The sequence below is a fragment of the Ptychodera flava genome, chromosome 15 (assembly GCF_041260155.1).
Source record: "Ptychodera flava strain L36383 chromosome 15, AS_Pfla_20210202, whole genome shotgun sequence".
Classification (NCBI taxonomy): Eukaryota; Metazoa; Hemichordata; class Enteropneusta; family Ptychoderidae; genus Ptychodera; species Ptychodera flava.
In genome coordinates, this window is record NC_091942.1 from 11,993,073 (window position 1) to 12,009,767 (window position 16,695).

General features: G+C 39.5%; 1 protein-coding gene across 1 annotated transcript in view; it reads left to right on the forward strand.

Moving 5' to 3' along the window:
• The first annotated feature begins 1,857 nt into the window (after window positions 1-1,857).
• The window catches only part of LOC139152245 (glutamate receptor ionotropic, NMDA 2A-like), an 81,424-nt gene continuing 66,586 nt past the window's right edge, over window positions 1,858-16,695 (forward strand). The window contains exon 1 of the mRNA XM_070725387.1: window positions 1,858-2,905. Coding sequence (XP_070581488.1) covers window positions 2,387-2,905 — 519 coding nt within the window. The 5' untranslated portion in view covers window positions 1,858-2,386. The remainder of the gene's footprint in view (window positions 2,906-16,695) is intronic.

Consider the following 16,695-nt stretch of genomic DNA (forward strand, 5'->3'; position numbering starts at 1 on the left):
TATACTGGAAAATACACGTTCGTAGTTTTCTTATAGTCGACTACATGTATAGTGAATCAACATTATCGATAAATCTAAAAATTACATTTTTTGTACAGGCATGCACTTTTACCTGCCACTTCAAGCAAAGTACATTTACATGAATTATCACACACATATGATTTGATATTTTTTGGACAACGCGTTATATCGGCCACATTTTGCCTTCCTTTCGGGAGGGCGACTTAAACAGTATAGCAAGTCAGAAGGGGGTCTGTAACACATTGCGGGTTTTTTTGGGGGGTATTGAGTAACAGGGGAGGGTCACTTATTTTCATGCACGGATAAGGGGGAGGGTCACTAATTTTTGTGCATGAACTTTTGAAGGGTCACTATTTTTACGCAGCGGTTTTTCGAAAAACACCGGCCACCCCCCCCCCCTGTAATTTATGTCCAGTCCCTAAGCTTGCGTCGCCTGCGGAATTCATGCAAGGCGCCATATGAGTTGTTGTGACAACCAGTCTAAGCGGGAGAAGATCTCTCCAGCGGATGTCAAATTTCTCTGAGAGTGAGTGGGCGCGTGACATTTGGAAAATGCTCATCTGTAACGAAAATTGACCCGAAATGTCAAATTGGCGACGTTTCCCCTTTAGTCGGGGACAAGCTTCAATCACTTGTCACGTGACACTGACAGCTCTCATGGGAAGGCAAGATTATCGTTTATGTCCCCTTAAATAGTGGCATATTGATATCGTAATCACCTAGATCTTCCCAAATCGACCTACAAAATCAAACTTAACTCAGTCTCATCACGTGATAACATTCGACACCATCGGAATCAAATTGTGCGAAGATAAAGGGGTTTTAAGGTTATTTCATAAAGTATGCAAATGCGACAACCCGATCACATTCCCTTCGAAACATTTGCATAATCTCGAAAGTCGTGAACCCCGAGTCTTTTGACTTAAAATGCACAGGATGACGGTTCTATGCTAATGGAAACAGTGGGTCAGGGTCACGGTGACAGCGGGGTCATAAAGAACAGGAAGGGTACACTATCAAAAGTTCAATTGTTAACGGGTTTGCAAAATTATGTGGGTAGCCCTAAATAGATGGGTGATAAATTTGAAAACAAAACAAGTTAATGATGTGTATATAAGAAAAAATATATGCTCGTAGCTGATGAAACTCAACTTTCAGCTGAAAAACCGAAGACTAGCAGACTTTTGTTTAACATTTTAATATGTGTAAAAATGATTTTTCGATAGCAAACCGAAATGCACTGTATTCAAAATTCGAGCAGCCAATAATGCTCAACTCGAAGTACATGAACTATTGATAATGACCTTATAAGATAATCATGTAGTTTGACACATGCCTTGTCAGAACTTTGTATTTCTGACAAAAGCAGTACCTGTTGCCAAGCGAAGTCTTAAAGTCTAGACATCCCGTTGTAATTTGTGTTCATACAGGCTATTTTCTGCGCTTGTTGATAATCTATTTAGCGCTAATTTGCGCCATTTTGAAATTCCTATAGCGTGTCTGTGAAAATTAGTATGTCCTTTGGTGAACTGTCAGTTGACAATGCACTATTGCTTCGCTAATTGGGTTTACCCCTTATTGTGCCGTCGGCGTGGCCAAATTATCAACAACCAGCCCTCAGAGGTGCCTTGTCTCTTATACAGTCTGACCGAGTAGAACATGAAGGACAACGCCATTACATGGAGGGCATTGATTCCGCCCTAATTAACTTACAGGATAGCTATATTTATCGACAGTTTAACTGCTAATTGCACCATCGTGATCTGTTGTTGTTTCTATGCTGCCTACCCCTCTTCAAAAAGTCAGCCGGTCCACCTCTCCCCGCTACACAGATCGTGCGCCGCGTAGCGCAGCAGTAAGTGGTGTAAGCTGAAGTGCGTCGATGATATGACATTTTAAGGGAGAGCATTTCGGTGTTGGATCTGCTCTTGGGAGATAACTATTTGTGTGGTCGTAGACCAGCTTCTACCATCACCGGGCAACGTATTTTCACGGAGGTTGCGCGTACTAGTCAGAGAGGATTAAGCTGGAATGAAGGTTAAAACGGCCGCCTTTCCCGCGCCGCAGGCAGGGGTATTGGGATGTGCTCGCTCCTTTTATCAGTTCCGTAGCAACTTGTAACGCGGCAAAACCTTTAGTCGACACAAAGAGCGAACGGTTGCTCTTCAACACAGCGAGTTCACTGAAGCTTCAAAAGGAATGCTCGCCAAGAGCGGAGATGGCCTCAACTCCCAATTGAATTTCCGCCGACTGCCCACGTATTGTTTTGTTATTTTGTTTTATTCTCTTCTGTACTAAGGTAAGGTGGACAGCATTTTAATATACCATCATTCACTTGCCTACACGTCCCGGAGTACGGATTGCCATGTTTGGGTTTGTTGGTGTCTTGACGTTCTTTGCTGTGTTCCTGCTTTGCAAGTGCGGTGGTTTGAACAATAACGACATACCCCTTATACGGGCGAAAATCGGCGGTCTGACCGGGACACCGAGCTTTTTCCCCTCGGGTAACGGGACAGGTACGGCCGTCATCAGACTAGGGGCTTTCGTCGCCAATTCCCGTCAGCAGCAAGCGCTCCACAACATCAGCGCTGAGGTCCACCCAGACAGCGCGGCTGTGAACTCGACCGACAGTCCGTCGCCGCTGCTGCGAATCGAGCTGGACATCCACGTGAACGACGACCCCAGCTACTTCGATATCACGCAGCTGCTGTGTGGGAGGCTCCTCGCCCGTAACACGCACGGCCTGCTCCTCGCCAACGACGAAGACAGCTACGCTGACAACTACACCATTGCAAAATACGTGACAAGCACAGCTGCGTATCTGGGCCTACCTGTTATCAGCCTAAATCCAGGTTTATCCATCGACTCCCTCTATGACACGGCGGTAAGTGTATTTCTGTGTTTTCACATATTCATTCCCCTGTGACCTGAACATAAAACGAAACCACAGCGCTGTGTTGTCGGGGTTTTCTGACGGCGCAATAATGCGTCTCCGAGTTCATCTTGTCAAATATAGTTAGTGAAAAGCAATGTCAAACAATTAATGGTTAAATGGTACGAGTAGCTTCATCAACAAATTCAGTTCGACTTCAAAGTAAGTATGCATGATCTATGTACGTCATCAAGAATCAAGAATTAAAGGTATCTAGCGCCGCGAAGGTGAAAACTGCAACTTTTACTCATACCTTCTTAAAGTTAACTTTCAATCGCTGTCTTTGAAAATCGAGAATATATAAGAGTCAAGGGTCAGCTTGTAATTTTAGCACCAGGAAAACAAATTGCCGATATTTGAAGTGGCCGCTATCCCTAAGTTAACTCTATGGGGGGGGGGGAATTTCAATTTTCATAAAAATAAGATCGTTAATTTTTATTCACTCAAAAAGCTTCAAAATGAGCATATACAGGTGGTAGATGAGGAAATATTGTAAAAACTTAAGGTTCCGCCGATCTGTCCCCGGGGCACATTCTGATTTCATGCAGTAATAATGCAATGAGTCGCGAAATAGCTAGAAAACTGGAGTTCACATGACGTCATTCATTAGAGTGGCTTATATGTCGCTCAAGGCATGACCGTGCAAAATTAAATGCGTCGTAATTGCACTGAGGAGAAATCGGTCTTCTCATTGGTCACCCGCGCTATATATAGCCGTAAACACAGCGTGTATCTCTTCATATGCAAGTTTTGACAGCCCTTTATTTTCAATTCGGGCGGGACTTGCCGCTGTGAAATTTTATGGTAAAGATTTCAAGACTGACATAACATATTTGACAGATCTCTAAAGCTGTACTCTCAAATTGCGCAACAAATAAGACACCGTACTTTGTTTATGACCTCTTCATAAACTGTCCGTGTTCCGGACTGCCCATGGTTGGGTCATTTTCGATTTCTGCCCAAATACACACACTCACCCATCGATCCTGAAGTTAGAGGGCCATGATCAGTAAAAGCCCTTGCCCGCTGAAACAGCGCACTGGGGACTATAAAAGGCTGTTTGAGCATTTTCTGCTCATTAAACATATATCTTTTTGTAACAATCTTGTCAGCTGAAACAAAATGACTGTGCTGGGCTGGTCCAATAGTAACGAGCACATACCCGAAGACTTACTAGTAAGAATAACACAAATCTATTCCCTATGATTTATTTTGCACAATAGAAAATCATACCAGATGAAAGCGGAATCCCAGCGAATAATGGTGGACAATTCAGTAAGATGTGCACACAAAGCAGAATGCCCTTAAAAAAAACTCGTCACAATATGGGGGCGACAGCTGCGCGGATATAAATCATTCTACAAATGTCCAGACAGGCTATGGAATTAATGTAATCTCTTCAACAAAATATGAATCGTGTTGTAATTAACAACCAGGGAAATATGTAAAATTTGCTTTAGAGTAACATATTACTCGAAGAAATTCATTCAACTATTCGCTATTGTAAAGGGTCAATAGTCTGAAATTTGATTGCATTTTCATTAATATTTTTGTTGTCTAAAAAATAACGAAATTTCTTTTTCGTCTCATATATATGTAGTATATTGAAATAAGATAATTAAGGTAGTATGCGCCTCGAAATCGAAACACCCAAACTTTGTCCAAAGTTTCCTCAAGGAAACTATAAACATTTTCATTCTAAACTGGCTATTATGAACTTTTCGGGGATATATTCCGGATGGGGGTTACACTCGTAGAATGGTATGTGCTAAGATATGTACCGCCCGAATGGGTTATTTGCCTAAATATAGGTTCACCTGGAAAGAAACCCTGAACATGGGTCGATAACAAAGGACATGTCCCCATGCTTTAGCACAACCTTTGCATGCTATAGGATGACAAAGAAAATTTCCCTAATTTGTGAAGAAAATCTTCCAAAATGGGTAATATTTTTGTATTCTACATAGAAATTGGTGTTTTTCTTTCAGTACCTTAGGACGGTACAACACCATATGCAAATATTGGGAGTACCTCTTCCACCGGCGGAAATATCTCCGTGATGGCGATATCACTGTAATCTTTGACCTCTGAACAGAAAAATGTCACATGCCTCTTTAGTTTGAAGTTCGGGTGTACACGTTTTCTTTTAACCCCTTATGCCTTGGAGTCTGGGGGTCCGAAGTGTCTTTTACGCCTGTGACACCACAAGGAAACTGAGTATTGTTTTACACGCAGATATGGGGTATGTATGGATCTCGGTATACATCGATCGAATATGACAGATCTCTCATAAGATCGGTCTTGTTATACAATATCGGTCTGATTCGTAACAGATAAACAATTCACCCCATGGAAAAGAAACTTGCCAGGTACCACTCTTCAAACTCCCTTCCACTATTGTACAATGCTAAGATCCACAGTCCATGGGTTAGCAGAGAGGTCGCTCTTCGTTTGACCCCTCAACCATACTCGGACACTCGAATATTAAAGCCAACAATGAACTTGTAAATTGTATTACTGACAGGGTCACTTTTCAGGAAACAGCCAGCATTCTTATAACTCTATCCACAGCTAATAAGGGCTAACAAAGACACTCTTTCTCATCTTTACCGTATTGTTGTTCAGTAAAGTGCCCCTGTCAATTGCAGTATGCATGACGTCACATAACGGCGAATGTTATTGTATGTAGTACGATGACCTACGTTCAAGAACACGTTTGAATAGAGAAAGTACGTCGAAATTAGCACATTGTGTATCGTATCATTAAAAATGCTGATGTATGTATGTGTGTATGCATGTATGCATGTATGTATGTATGTATGTATGTATGTATGTATGTATGTATGTATGTATGTATGTATGTATGTATGTATGTATGTATGTATGTATGTATGTTCAATCTCTCCTTGTTTCAATTCAGTATATCTCCTTGCGCCAGGGCCATACCCCTCTCTCTCTCTCTCTCTCTCTCTCTCTCTCTCTCTCACACACTGCAACTTATAAAAACTGCCTCGTTTCCCTCCGGAAAAAATATGTCAATCTTTGATCGAATAACAGGTTTGACGTCATCCCAGTACTTCGCACTGCGGCTGCATCATTGAGGGACGCATTTGTAGATTGAACCAATAGTTACTCGGAGAGCAGTAACAATGATGTAATATTTGTCCTGTGCCCAGGAGGCAGTGTGGTGCAGCCACGATGACCAAACAACTGTCTCGTAGAGTCTCGCACAGTATTGGAAATGATCAATCTTCTATATGAGGATTAATTGAAACACGGTCGTTAACAAACCATGCTTTGCGCCTACGCAAAGACTCGAAGGCCGTACACAAACGGAGTGTGAGCGAATGCATGTCAGGACGTACATTGTTTTCAGGCTGAAATGAAGATTGTTCGACAGTGAAAAGATGAAGCTATTCTTAAACGCGTTACCTTTATGGAGCGACGTGTTTATGCCGTCTCTTGTTTTGATTTAGGTTTTGTAAACGATACCCGGTCATTGACAAATAGCCTTGACCCGAGGACAATTATGCTTTCCTGATATTTCAGGTCAACTTTTGATGCTTTCCATTAATAATTATTGTGAATATTTGATTCTTTTCAAAAATGGGTTTTCGAGGAGATACAGAGTTGTCTCTTGAACATCTTCACTGAACGTTTAACTCTAATAACGTCTTACGGAAAAATTCTGTAATAGGTTCTTATCTCCTCCTCGGCTCATTAATTGATTAATTGATTACATGTCAAACACTTTTTATACCATGTCTTGTAAGTAAATAATAATTATATAATCTTTCTTTCCAAGACATTGTGGAAATAATGACAGAGCAGTGCTTTACGTTTGAATACATTTGTACGCAGCAAAGAAAATCGTTTGAAATTTTGCAGCAATTAATCTAAGATCTTAATCTAAGATGTTATCCACCTTCCGTATCGAAATGGTACAAACGTAAAATATTAGATAGAAAGCGACTTTTGAAATAACAAATAAATTGCATAATTTATTACAATTCAATCATTCGTGTTTGCATCGACAGTGCAAAACAGTTCAAGTTACGGCGCTTAATTTACGTATCACGTTTTATGTTAAGCTCCTTGAAATCTACCAAAATAATCACCTCTTTATACCTCTCGATTAAATCCGTTGTGTGCAAGTGTCGCTAAAATTAATGAGAACCGACGGTGGTCAGAAATTAATAATATTTGATATATGGCTGATATATGGATGAAATCATGGATCATTTCCCCGGCGCTTGCTCATTCCTGCAGCAGATAGCAAAGGATCACGTAATCGGCGCGTCACAGCTGTGCTTCAGTGCCCGAAGCCTGACAGTGGAGGAAACAGTTAACGACAATTGAAACTGCTTAACCCTCGATGGGAGCATTTGCATGGAAGAAGTGTCGTATAAATCTTCAAAGTTCACTTCTGAAACGGACACACGTTTATTAAAATTCCCTGGGCAGTTTTGGCTTATTTTTAAAAGCGTTAAATTTGCATAAACATTTCCTATACCCGCATTAAATATTAGGCTAATCGGCATGTTTAACGCCCCACTTTCCTCTATCAGTCCGCCGTTATATGTCGTAATTTTAAGAAAGCGCAACCTTCATTTCGCTCCATTGATTATAAACTCATCACATACTTTGGCTCAGAAGTCACCGGACTTACAAACACAACTCGTAAACATTTTCATCAATATTTAATAATCAAAGGTGAAGTTCAAGCATTGAGAGTAATTGATCCGGACGCCGCAGTTCAGTCGAGTCAACCTAATGCTTTGTTTTATTTATGAAGTGCTTGCATCGGTAACGTATAGCAGTGAGCCTTCCCTCTGTAGTTAATGCACCATGCTTAATTAGACCTTCGTTTCGCCTGACACAATGAAACTTATTGACTAGTGCAAAACTGATTCTGTCCCTTACACACTCGGTCGAGTGCTAACATGGTGTCCAGTTACATTTAATATCTCAAGTTGTAGATATAATTCTCTCCTGGTTTCATCGGCCCCGCTACGCATCGTCCAGAAAGAAAGACCTGAAGCGTTCATACATTCCGAGTACGTCCCAGCGAGTCGATCAGTTGCTGAAGCGAATCTCCGGGTCTCGGTTATGAGCGAGTGCTCGCTGCAGATTGAACATGATAAACGCACCTGCAAACACGGAAAAAAAAACACTGATTGTCATGCATCGCATCTGTTTTCTCTATCCGTGAAAGCTAAACGAACTGAACTCAAAGTAAACGTGCTGAGGAACCGTAACTCACGCGATACAGGAGATCCGACGAACAAACTAGCTCTCATCTCTTTGGAAATATGCACGACGTTTTAATGCCACCTAATATATATCAATAATCCGCCGGCTCTGAGCGTCCCTGACGCTTGAATATATTTATGAGGACGTGCACTTCAAAACGCATTCTCCCGGTAATCAAATAACAATTGCTTCTTTAGCCTCTCATTTCCACGCGTAATGCCTGCCGTGAATAACTCCTCCGGTGTTGGTAATTCTCCTTGATATGATCCAGGATTCTCGTTGAGATGTCGGCAAGCAAGAATCAGAACACGAATCAGCTTCCAAGTTCACCTCGATGCAGTCTTTAATTATGGGCGGGTTTCGAATTTAAGCTAAATGCAAACAATGGTAGCGGGAAATGCAAAGTCTCATATCTTTCAGTGAAGGGACATTTTTTCTAACGAGTCAGGGTTCTGTGCGATTGTTGTTATTTATTCCCATACAATCCCATCCGACCCTTCCCCGACAAAGCATGAGCGAACAGGGTACTGTCATATCTCTTCCCCACCGGATGAAGGACATTGCATCGATGATTTGCAGGCTAGGCGGTCCTTTGAAGTGTAACCGAAATAAGGCATCGCGTAGAGCATCTCCGTGGGTCGCTCCTCAGGAAAATAAGTATCTCTACATCTATTAGTGAAATCAGACAAATATTTCAAATCCCTATGTTTCCATTTGCATATTTTACTTTTTCTCATTTCTTGTATGTCAAAATCTTCTCAGGCTTTTGAACTTTACTGGTTGATTTGGAAAAATTATCTTGTTACTTCGATATGAATGATCTGTCACGCGAAATGCCGTGATTAAATCGATCTGACGGTAGAATAGGCAAATATTAAATGAAGCATTAATTTGACCAGGTGGGTCCGTCGTGCGATGATCAATTTTTACAAAGTGTTTCGTCTATTTGTCGTTTAAGTTAGTGTCTCGCGTTAATTTACTCTGTTCGTCCATTGATTAAATGTCAAATTATCGAGCTTCTTTCGTCGTCTGGCTCTTCATCGAGTTCCCCCAAGGTGGCTCCCGGGGGCGATGGCGTTGAATTGCAGCTGCAACACTCCAAAAATTCGGATCTGTCGTCAAGAATTTATCAAAAGCTGTTGGGGAGAAGTCCACGATGACATGATGATGTCTAAGGCTGAGTTCATAAAAAACGGTGAGTGGTAAGGGGTGGAGGAATTCAGGGGGATTCGAAATTTTTTGGGTAGTGGAGGGTACTTGAAAGTTTGTACTGCCTATAGGAGCACCTGAAAATTTTTGCTTCCCTTTAATCTAGCTTTACATTTTCCATTTCCAAGATTTGTCAGGTAATTCAATGAAACATGAATAACATTTTAATGCCACCAAATTGTTCTAATGTTAGTAATAATTAAAGAAAACGTAGACCCATTTCGTCACATGTAATGATTTTCATCTCGAAAAACTCTAAACATGTATCGTTTTCGTAAAAAACCCAAACAAGTGGTCCTAGTAAAATGAGGAGAATCTGCAACTGTCGATAATTTTTACAATATTTCTATGCAATATATCAAATACAGTTCCTTGCTGTGTCCCTACAGTATGCTGAGACACACTCAATTCAGTTTTTTCAACAAAGCCTGTATATATTGCGTGATAATTGAATTAGAGTCCAGACTGAAAGTCGTTTGTCAATAATACAAATGCACAGTACAGCTGTGTTGGCAAGCTGAATACTGGTCAGTTCGACATGCTGAAGGGAGTAAAACAAGAACACAGTTGGACTGAAAAAAACTATTGTCAAAATAATCTGAGTTAATACTGCTTCTGCCTTGCTTCTGCAGTGTCACTGTCACTGCATATCAGCAGTCACAGAGATAGCTCTGACTCTGATGCAGTTGAAGAAGAATTTTGGTCAAATGACGATCATGACAGTGAAATATACCTGTATATAAGATCAGACCAGAGAGTATTACATGATATGGAAGACCAGGAAACATGAAAGTTATCAGGGGTTTTTGAATTCGGGCATATAATCAAATATCAAGGAAAAAACGATGGGTTCACCATGCTTGATTTTCAAAATTTTCACATTCTCATCGTAAGTGACACAAAAGTAAAACTTTGAACAGTAAGGACTTTGATTAAAAGGAAAAAAAAGTGTGACTAAATGGAATTATTTATTTTCTACCAAATTTGCCAATATTACGCCAAAAATGTAAGTGATTAAAAAGTTTATTTTATGGAATATTTTAACCTTCCAGTATTGTCAGTTTGAGCAGCATCTAAGTCATAAGTGTCTCGTACTTTTGAAGGAATATCATTTGGTAGGTCACTTTGCTTATTTATTCACAATTTGGCAAAAATGCAGCCAGGAATTTACAATTTGCATACTCTTTCATGATTGTCATTTTGTGTGCTCTTTAGCAGGTGCCATAAGTAAGAGTTGAAAGAGTTGGATCAACTAAAGTCAGCTTAGACTGATGCGTTTAAAAATTAATCAGTTTATGAACTTGCCTTAATAAGTATAGGAATATGGCTCTACAAACTGTTAATAACAGGTAGTGTCGAACATCTGCGAGTAGAACTGCCAAATAGATGTTTATTTTTTCTTTGCGTGCATTTTATGCGGCTATATGACAATTTGGGGGACTTGAAAAATATTGATTATATAGACGGGGAGACTTGACTTGAAAATTTTTGAGGGTACTGAGGGGGATCTGAAAAAAAAGATTTCAATCGCGATTCCTCAAGCACCACCCCAACCGTCATTTGTGAACGCTGCCTAATTGCCACGCTATCAAGTTTGGATCCTATATGCTATCAAAGTTCTCGTCAATAGCGTAGAAATACTAATAGCGTAGTCTAACAGTACTCCTCTCTCCCGGTATAATTATGCTTTAAAATGAGCGCACAGCATTCTCCGATTCGTTCAGTGCAAGTTTATTCGGCCCATTTGTTGAAATTCTGTCCCTGACAAAAATAAACGCAAATGTCACTTGCAAATTGGCTTAATCGGTGGGGGGGGGGCACGAATCCGCTTTGCTTAGATATTTGAAGTTACCTGGCGAGTATCAAGATCTTCAAGTTTTGCAATATTTCAATATCCACAATGGCGGGGGAAAGGTAGGAACAAAAGGCGAAGTGGGGGGGGGGGGCACGAATCCGCTTTGCTTAGATATTTGAAGTTACCTGGCGAGTATCAAGATCTTCAAGTTTTGCAATATTTCAATATCCACAATGGCGGGGGAAAGGTATAGGAACAAAAGGCGAGCCGTCACATAAAATCACGTCGACCACTTTTGAAAACACGGGAGAACCATCTTTCGCTTTCAAAATTATTGATCCACTCAATTTCATACTTCATTGATTTATTATCTACTACTATATATTTATTTAACACTTGCTTTAACAGTCGTGTACATATCGTAAATTACTTTCTTGTGTATATATTAGATTAACGCCGTCAAGGTTGCAACGTACTATTTCTGTCCCCCCCAACAACAACATTATCATCATCATCATCATCATCATCATCATCATCATCATCATCATCATCATCATCATAACTGTTGAAGTTTTTGTTGCTGTTGTTGTTGTTATTTTTTAATGTTGTTGTTGTTGTTGTTGTTGTTGTTGTTGTTGTTGTTAAACAAATAATGTAACGATTTACGCTGTAATATCACTATTATTGGCCTTGTTCGAACAGGCTCAAACAGGTCCAGTGCGCTACCAGCTTGTTTTTCTTAATTCAATCAATCATCCAAAAGGCAAACGCCCAATTACAGGATGTGGTACCCAGTGCCCTTTACCCATAGATATTGGAGCGGAACCGTTGCACTCTCCATGGTTTACCCAATTAAGCAATGAGTAGTGCAATGCCCTGCTCAAGGGCGCAAAATTATCGTTATAGAGTCTGGAACTAACCATCCTCCTGTTGTGAGTCCGGTACCCTAACCACTGCCGTACGGTGCCTCCATAATTCAAATACGGATTACAATCTTACAGTTCATGTCAAAGTGAAAATACGAATGTACAAAAAAATACCGATCGACGTTACCATCACCACAAATATATATGAGAATTATGAGAATTCAACGTGATGTAGTTGTTTCATAAGATTGCCTCTTATTTCTGCAGAGAAGTAATTGTTATCGTCCCGTGGAGTACCGATATCAACTGAGGTCGAATATGTACGTATGGCCCATGTCAGGCGACGTACGATATGTATGCTAAGTATGCGATTTCCATCGTAATCCTGATATATTTTTTCAGATTGCATTGTATATTGATGGCATGACAGATGGCGAGCATTTCAGTGTTTTGTAATTGGAAAACAATCAAGGATGGTCTGCATCGTATCAAATTTTGTGTAAAGCAGAGCGCTATTAAAGGACCATTGCAACCAGGCAGCCGGACGAAATTAACGTCACTTTGTCACTTTTGAAGAGAATGAAATGTCGATTGTTTCTTTAAAGCAAGGATTTACGTGACCGATGGGAAAATGCAGCCGCACAACACAATCTGTCTGGCAAATGTTATGCGTGGGTAGATCTGTAGTTAGGATAATGTTGCTACTACTTTGGAATAATAACGAATCGCACTAGTAAAATTGGTAATAGGAGAATCTTTAATTAATTGAACCTTCGATCGATATTGCAAACGTTTTTGATTAAGGTAGTAGGCACCTCGAAATTGAAAGCCTTACACTTTTGCTCAAACATTCCGTATTTCAAGACATCTAATTGCCACTATATCAAGTTTGCATCCTTAGTGCCGTCAAAGTTCTCGTCAGTAGCGTAGGAACACTAATAGCGTCGTTTAACAGTATTCCTTTTCCTGGTGTAATTATGCTTTAAAATAATTATTTCATTCCCTTTCGAAATCAAGAATAAATATTAGGGTCACTGTGCAAAATTTGTTGCCATCCATGTGTTAACTAGCAAAAATATAAGCTGATGAAAACTTCATGTACTCCATCAACTTCAAAATGTAGTCCCCCAAAGTGGTAGACCAAAAACGTAATGTAAAAGTTTGAGAATCTGAATGTTTGTCCCAGAGGCGCATCCTACCTCAACCCGCGAAAGTTTTTACTGTCCTAACCTCTGCCACATATACTCTTGTCAATTTGGGTCGATTAAATATCTCAGCGTGTCGTCACATAAACCACCACGGTGCTGCATGATTCTCGTCTGAGAATACGGTGCGTCCGACCACATGAAAAGATGGCGTTTGTTATATACTATTCTTCTTCATTCTTCATGACGTATGAAGAATTAGGCATATTCTTAGAGTCTTGTGGTTAGTCAATATTCATTTTGCTTTACACGATACACACATGTTGGGTTATTTATCAACGTTCGGTGTTATCATGTATAGCAAAACTGCAGAAATGTGTATTTTGTCAGCGTTTCATTAATGGTTTTCCTTCTAATTAATTTGTTGAATTTCGGGTTTTCAACAAATGTAGCATATAGGCCTATATTTTCAAATCTGAAGTGTCTCCTAACCTTAGAATCAGTCACCGTTTTTCTGGTGTAACAATATTTGTATGTGGAAATGAGGCCATGAGATGCCATTAAACAGCAAAACGATCTGGGCTAATAAAAAATCAACCAGAACAGCCAAATTCGGTTATTCTTGTTTAAAAACAATGTATTTCGTGTACGATACCTAGATGCACCTCATCATCATAGCTGCAACATTTAAATTATACGATGTAGATTATGACAGACATGTTTTAACTTTCATCAATCACCATCGTACCTTGGGTACAGCGTTTACATTCGTCGTATGGGTCCCATACGACCTTTGAGCGCAGTTTTGACTACCTTTAGGACCGTCTGTGACAAAAATTTTATCGACTGGTCAATTTGGGGATTTTCCATATCATTCAGATGAACCACCTAGATTTATGTTGACTTCTATAAGATAGCATTATGTCGTTAGCTTGATTAACAGCTCATTATATTATAGACTCTTGTTTTGCCTAAAATTCGTTATATTTGATTTTGTGGGTTCTGATAAAAATGCAGCAAATATAATACCGGCAGAGTCACGTGTGACATACACTGTTCACATTTGTAACTCCGTACTTAAGAGGATAACCCGTTGGATATCGTGCAATGATCACGATCCAATATATAACGTTATCTTAACCTGGACAAATGCGTATGAATGAAAGAACAAGGCGACTAGTCTGATTCCTCAAAAAGAGAGAGAGCCATTATCGCCTTTCTCTATTTCATCACAATTCAACATGGCCGATATCGTTCATGAAGACCCCCGCAGAAGAATATATTGCTCTTTTGTGTTCTTGACCTGGGCTAGCCTCATTTTGATTAGGCGAGGAAGTAGCCATTAATCCACCAATTTATGAAAAGGGGATCTTGAAGACCACTAATAATATCGTAAAAAATCTCTCCCGGAAGACGCATTCTTCGTTAAGCTGAAAAATACACCATCCGTAACTCATCGTCCTGGTCGTAAATCGGTCTTTGTCGCAGTAATGTTTATCACGTGGATAACGAGACTGTCCTCCCAGAAGGATGAAAGTTGAGAACGCCAGATGTATGCGCAGTACAACTTGTATGCAGTGCAATTTATGATCAAAATATTTTCGAGAGTAGAATTACTAATAGCAACTGAAGAAGAATGTCAGAAACGAATGATCCATATAGCAGTACAAAGACTTTTTCTGCTGTTCATATTATCAATATTATTATTATTGTTATTTTTCATATTATCATTTATATTATTATTACTAGTATTTTATTACTGTTGTTGCCGTTGTTGTTGTTTTCTTTTTAGCTGATGTTACCATCATCACCTCTCTAATCCTAACATTCACCATAATCAAAATCATCATGCCTTGTCATCACGATGTGTCTTTGAGATGTTAGCGATGGGACAAAATTGTTACATCGATCTTTGCATCATTTTGATTGAAACATTTTTTTTTCCTCGAAAAAAAATATTAGAGAGTAATGACAGAGACAGAGGAGCAACAGAATAATGTAAATATATCGCTTGATACAGGTTATTTGGTGTTCCAAATCGGCATTGCTAATCATCTCCAGTAGACATCCACGGTGTGCTAAGTGTGTCAGTGTCTGAGATTCAGAATTTAGCAAGGTGAATCGCCATTTATTTTGATTATTTTGTCGTTAAGCGTATCCTGGCACTATGATATTTTACCCCACTTCAATAACTCCCATCCATTACATATGTTTGATTACAGCGCGGCAGAATAGGGTCTCCTTTGCCCAACAAATTGCTATCACGCACGCACACTGAGTAACTTTCGAGTCTCGATAATGCTCAAATACTTTGGGGATATCTTTTGTCATATATCTAACAACGATTGGCTTACTCTGCAATGTATTGATCATATTTTCCGCCAGAATGGTTGGTAGGTGACATTTCGAACGATTCTTGAGAGTTCAGTGACGTCAACGAAGGTCACCTTTGCATCACGTGTCCTAAAAAATTTCGGCCCTTTTGAGCATATATGAAATGTGTCGATCATTATTCCGTGTAAGTATCTAGAATTTGTTTTGCATTTAACCATCAAAAATTTAGTTTGATCATTTTCTAAAGCAGGTAGAAGTACCGTTAACTTTGCGTGCCTTTGCTTTCTTTATAAATATTTTGTGGGTAACAGTTTAGGTTATTAAATTCTACCTATTAAAACCAACATAAAACAATCGTTGGACAGCACAATGCTTGACACACGAACAGCAACCGTAGCTATCTTGAACTTAAATTTCCTTTCAAGAATAATTTGAATTTCTAAAAGTCCGACGGCATGATTCGCATAATAAAAAATTTGTCTTTAAATGAGAGCTGTATTATGAGAGCTGTATTTCAAAGTCTGTTATAGAGAAAACTGCTGCTAAATCCTCTTGTTATAAAATATGGAACTTGCAGGGAACCATCGCTTCGAAATAATAGTAATTTGCTAGTTAAACATCGCACCTCCTTGAAATAAGCGTTTATGTGTGTCTGGAAGGCTATACTGAATCCCTTTATTATAAATGTTTGTTTTGGCACGGGTGAAAGATCGATATTGTAAGTTTTATTCTCCCCACGAAAACGATAGCGGCTTTTCAATGTTGTCAGGGGTGCACTTATCGCTCTTACTCATGGTTTATTTATAGCTATTGAAGAATAACTGTGATCCTTATCGAAAGGTTTAAATGTCACGTGCTTTCTTAAGTGGACGTTTCCAGGCTTTGATGTCGATTTCAGAAAACAGTCGCTAACCCTCATCATGATCAACAGCTACAGATACCCGGGGCATCTTTCTTGGATAATTCTTACTGTATCAATTAATATTTAATTAATATGTCATTATTCTTGAGACTGCCTATCCTACTGTGCCTGAGTATTCGATAGAGACAGCTTTCTTGATGAAACGCTTTATTATGCATGATATAATAAGATTATAACCTTTGATTTGCACTGTTCAGTCTTCTCCGATATCTTTATCT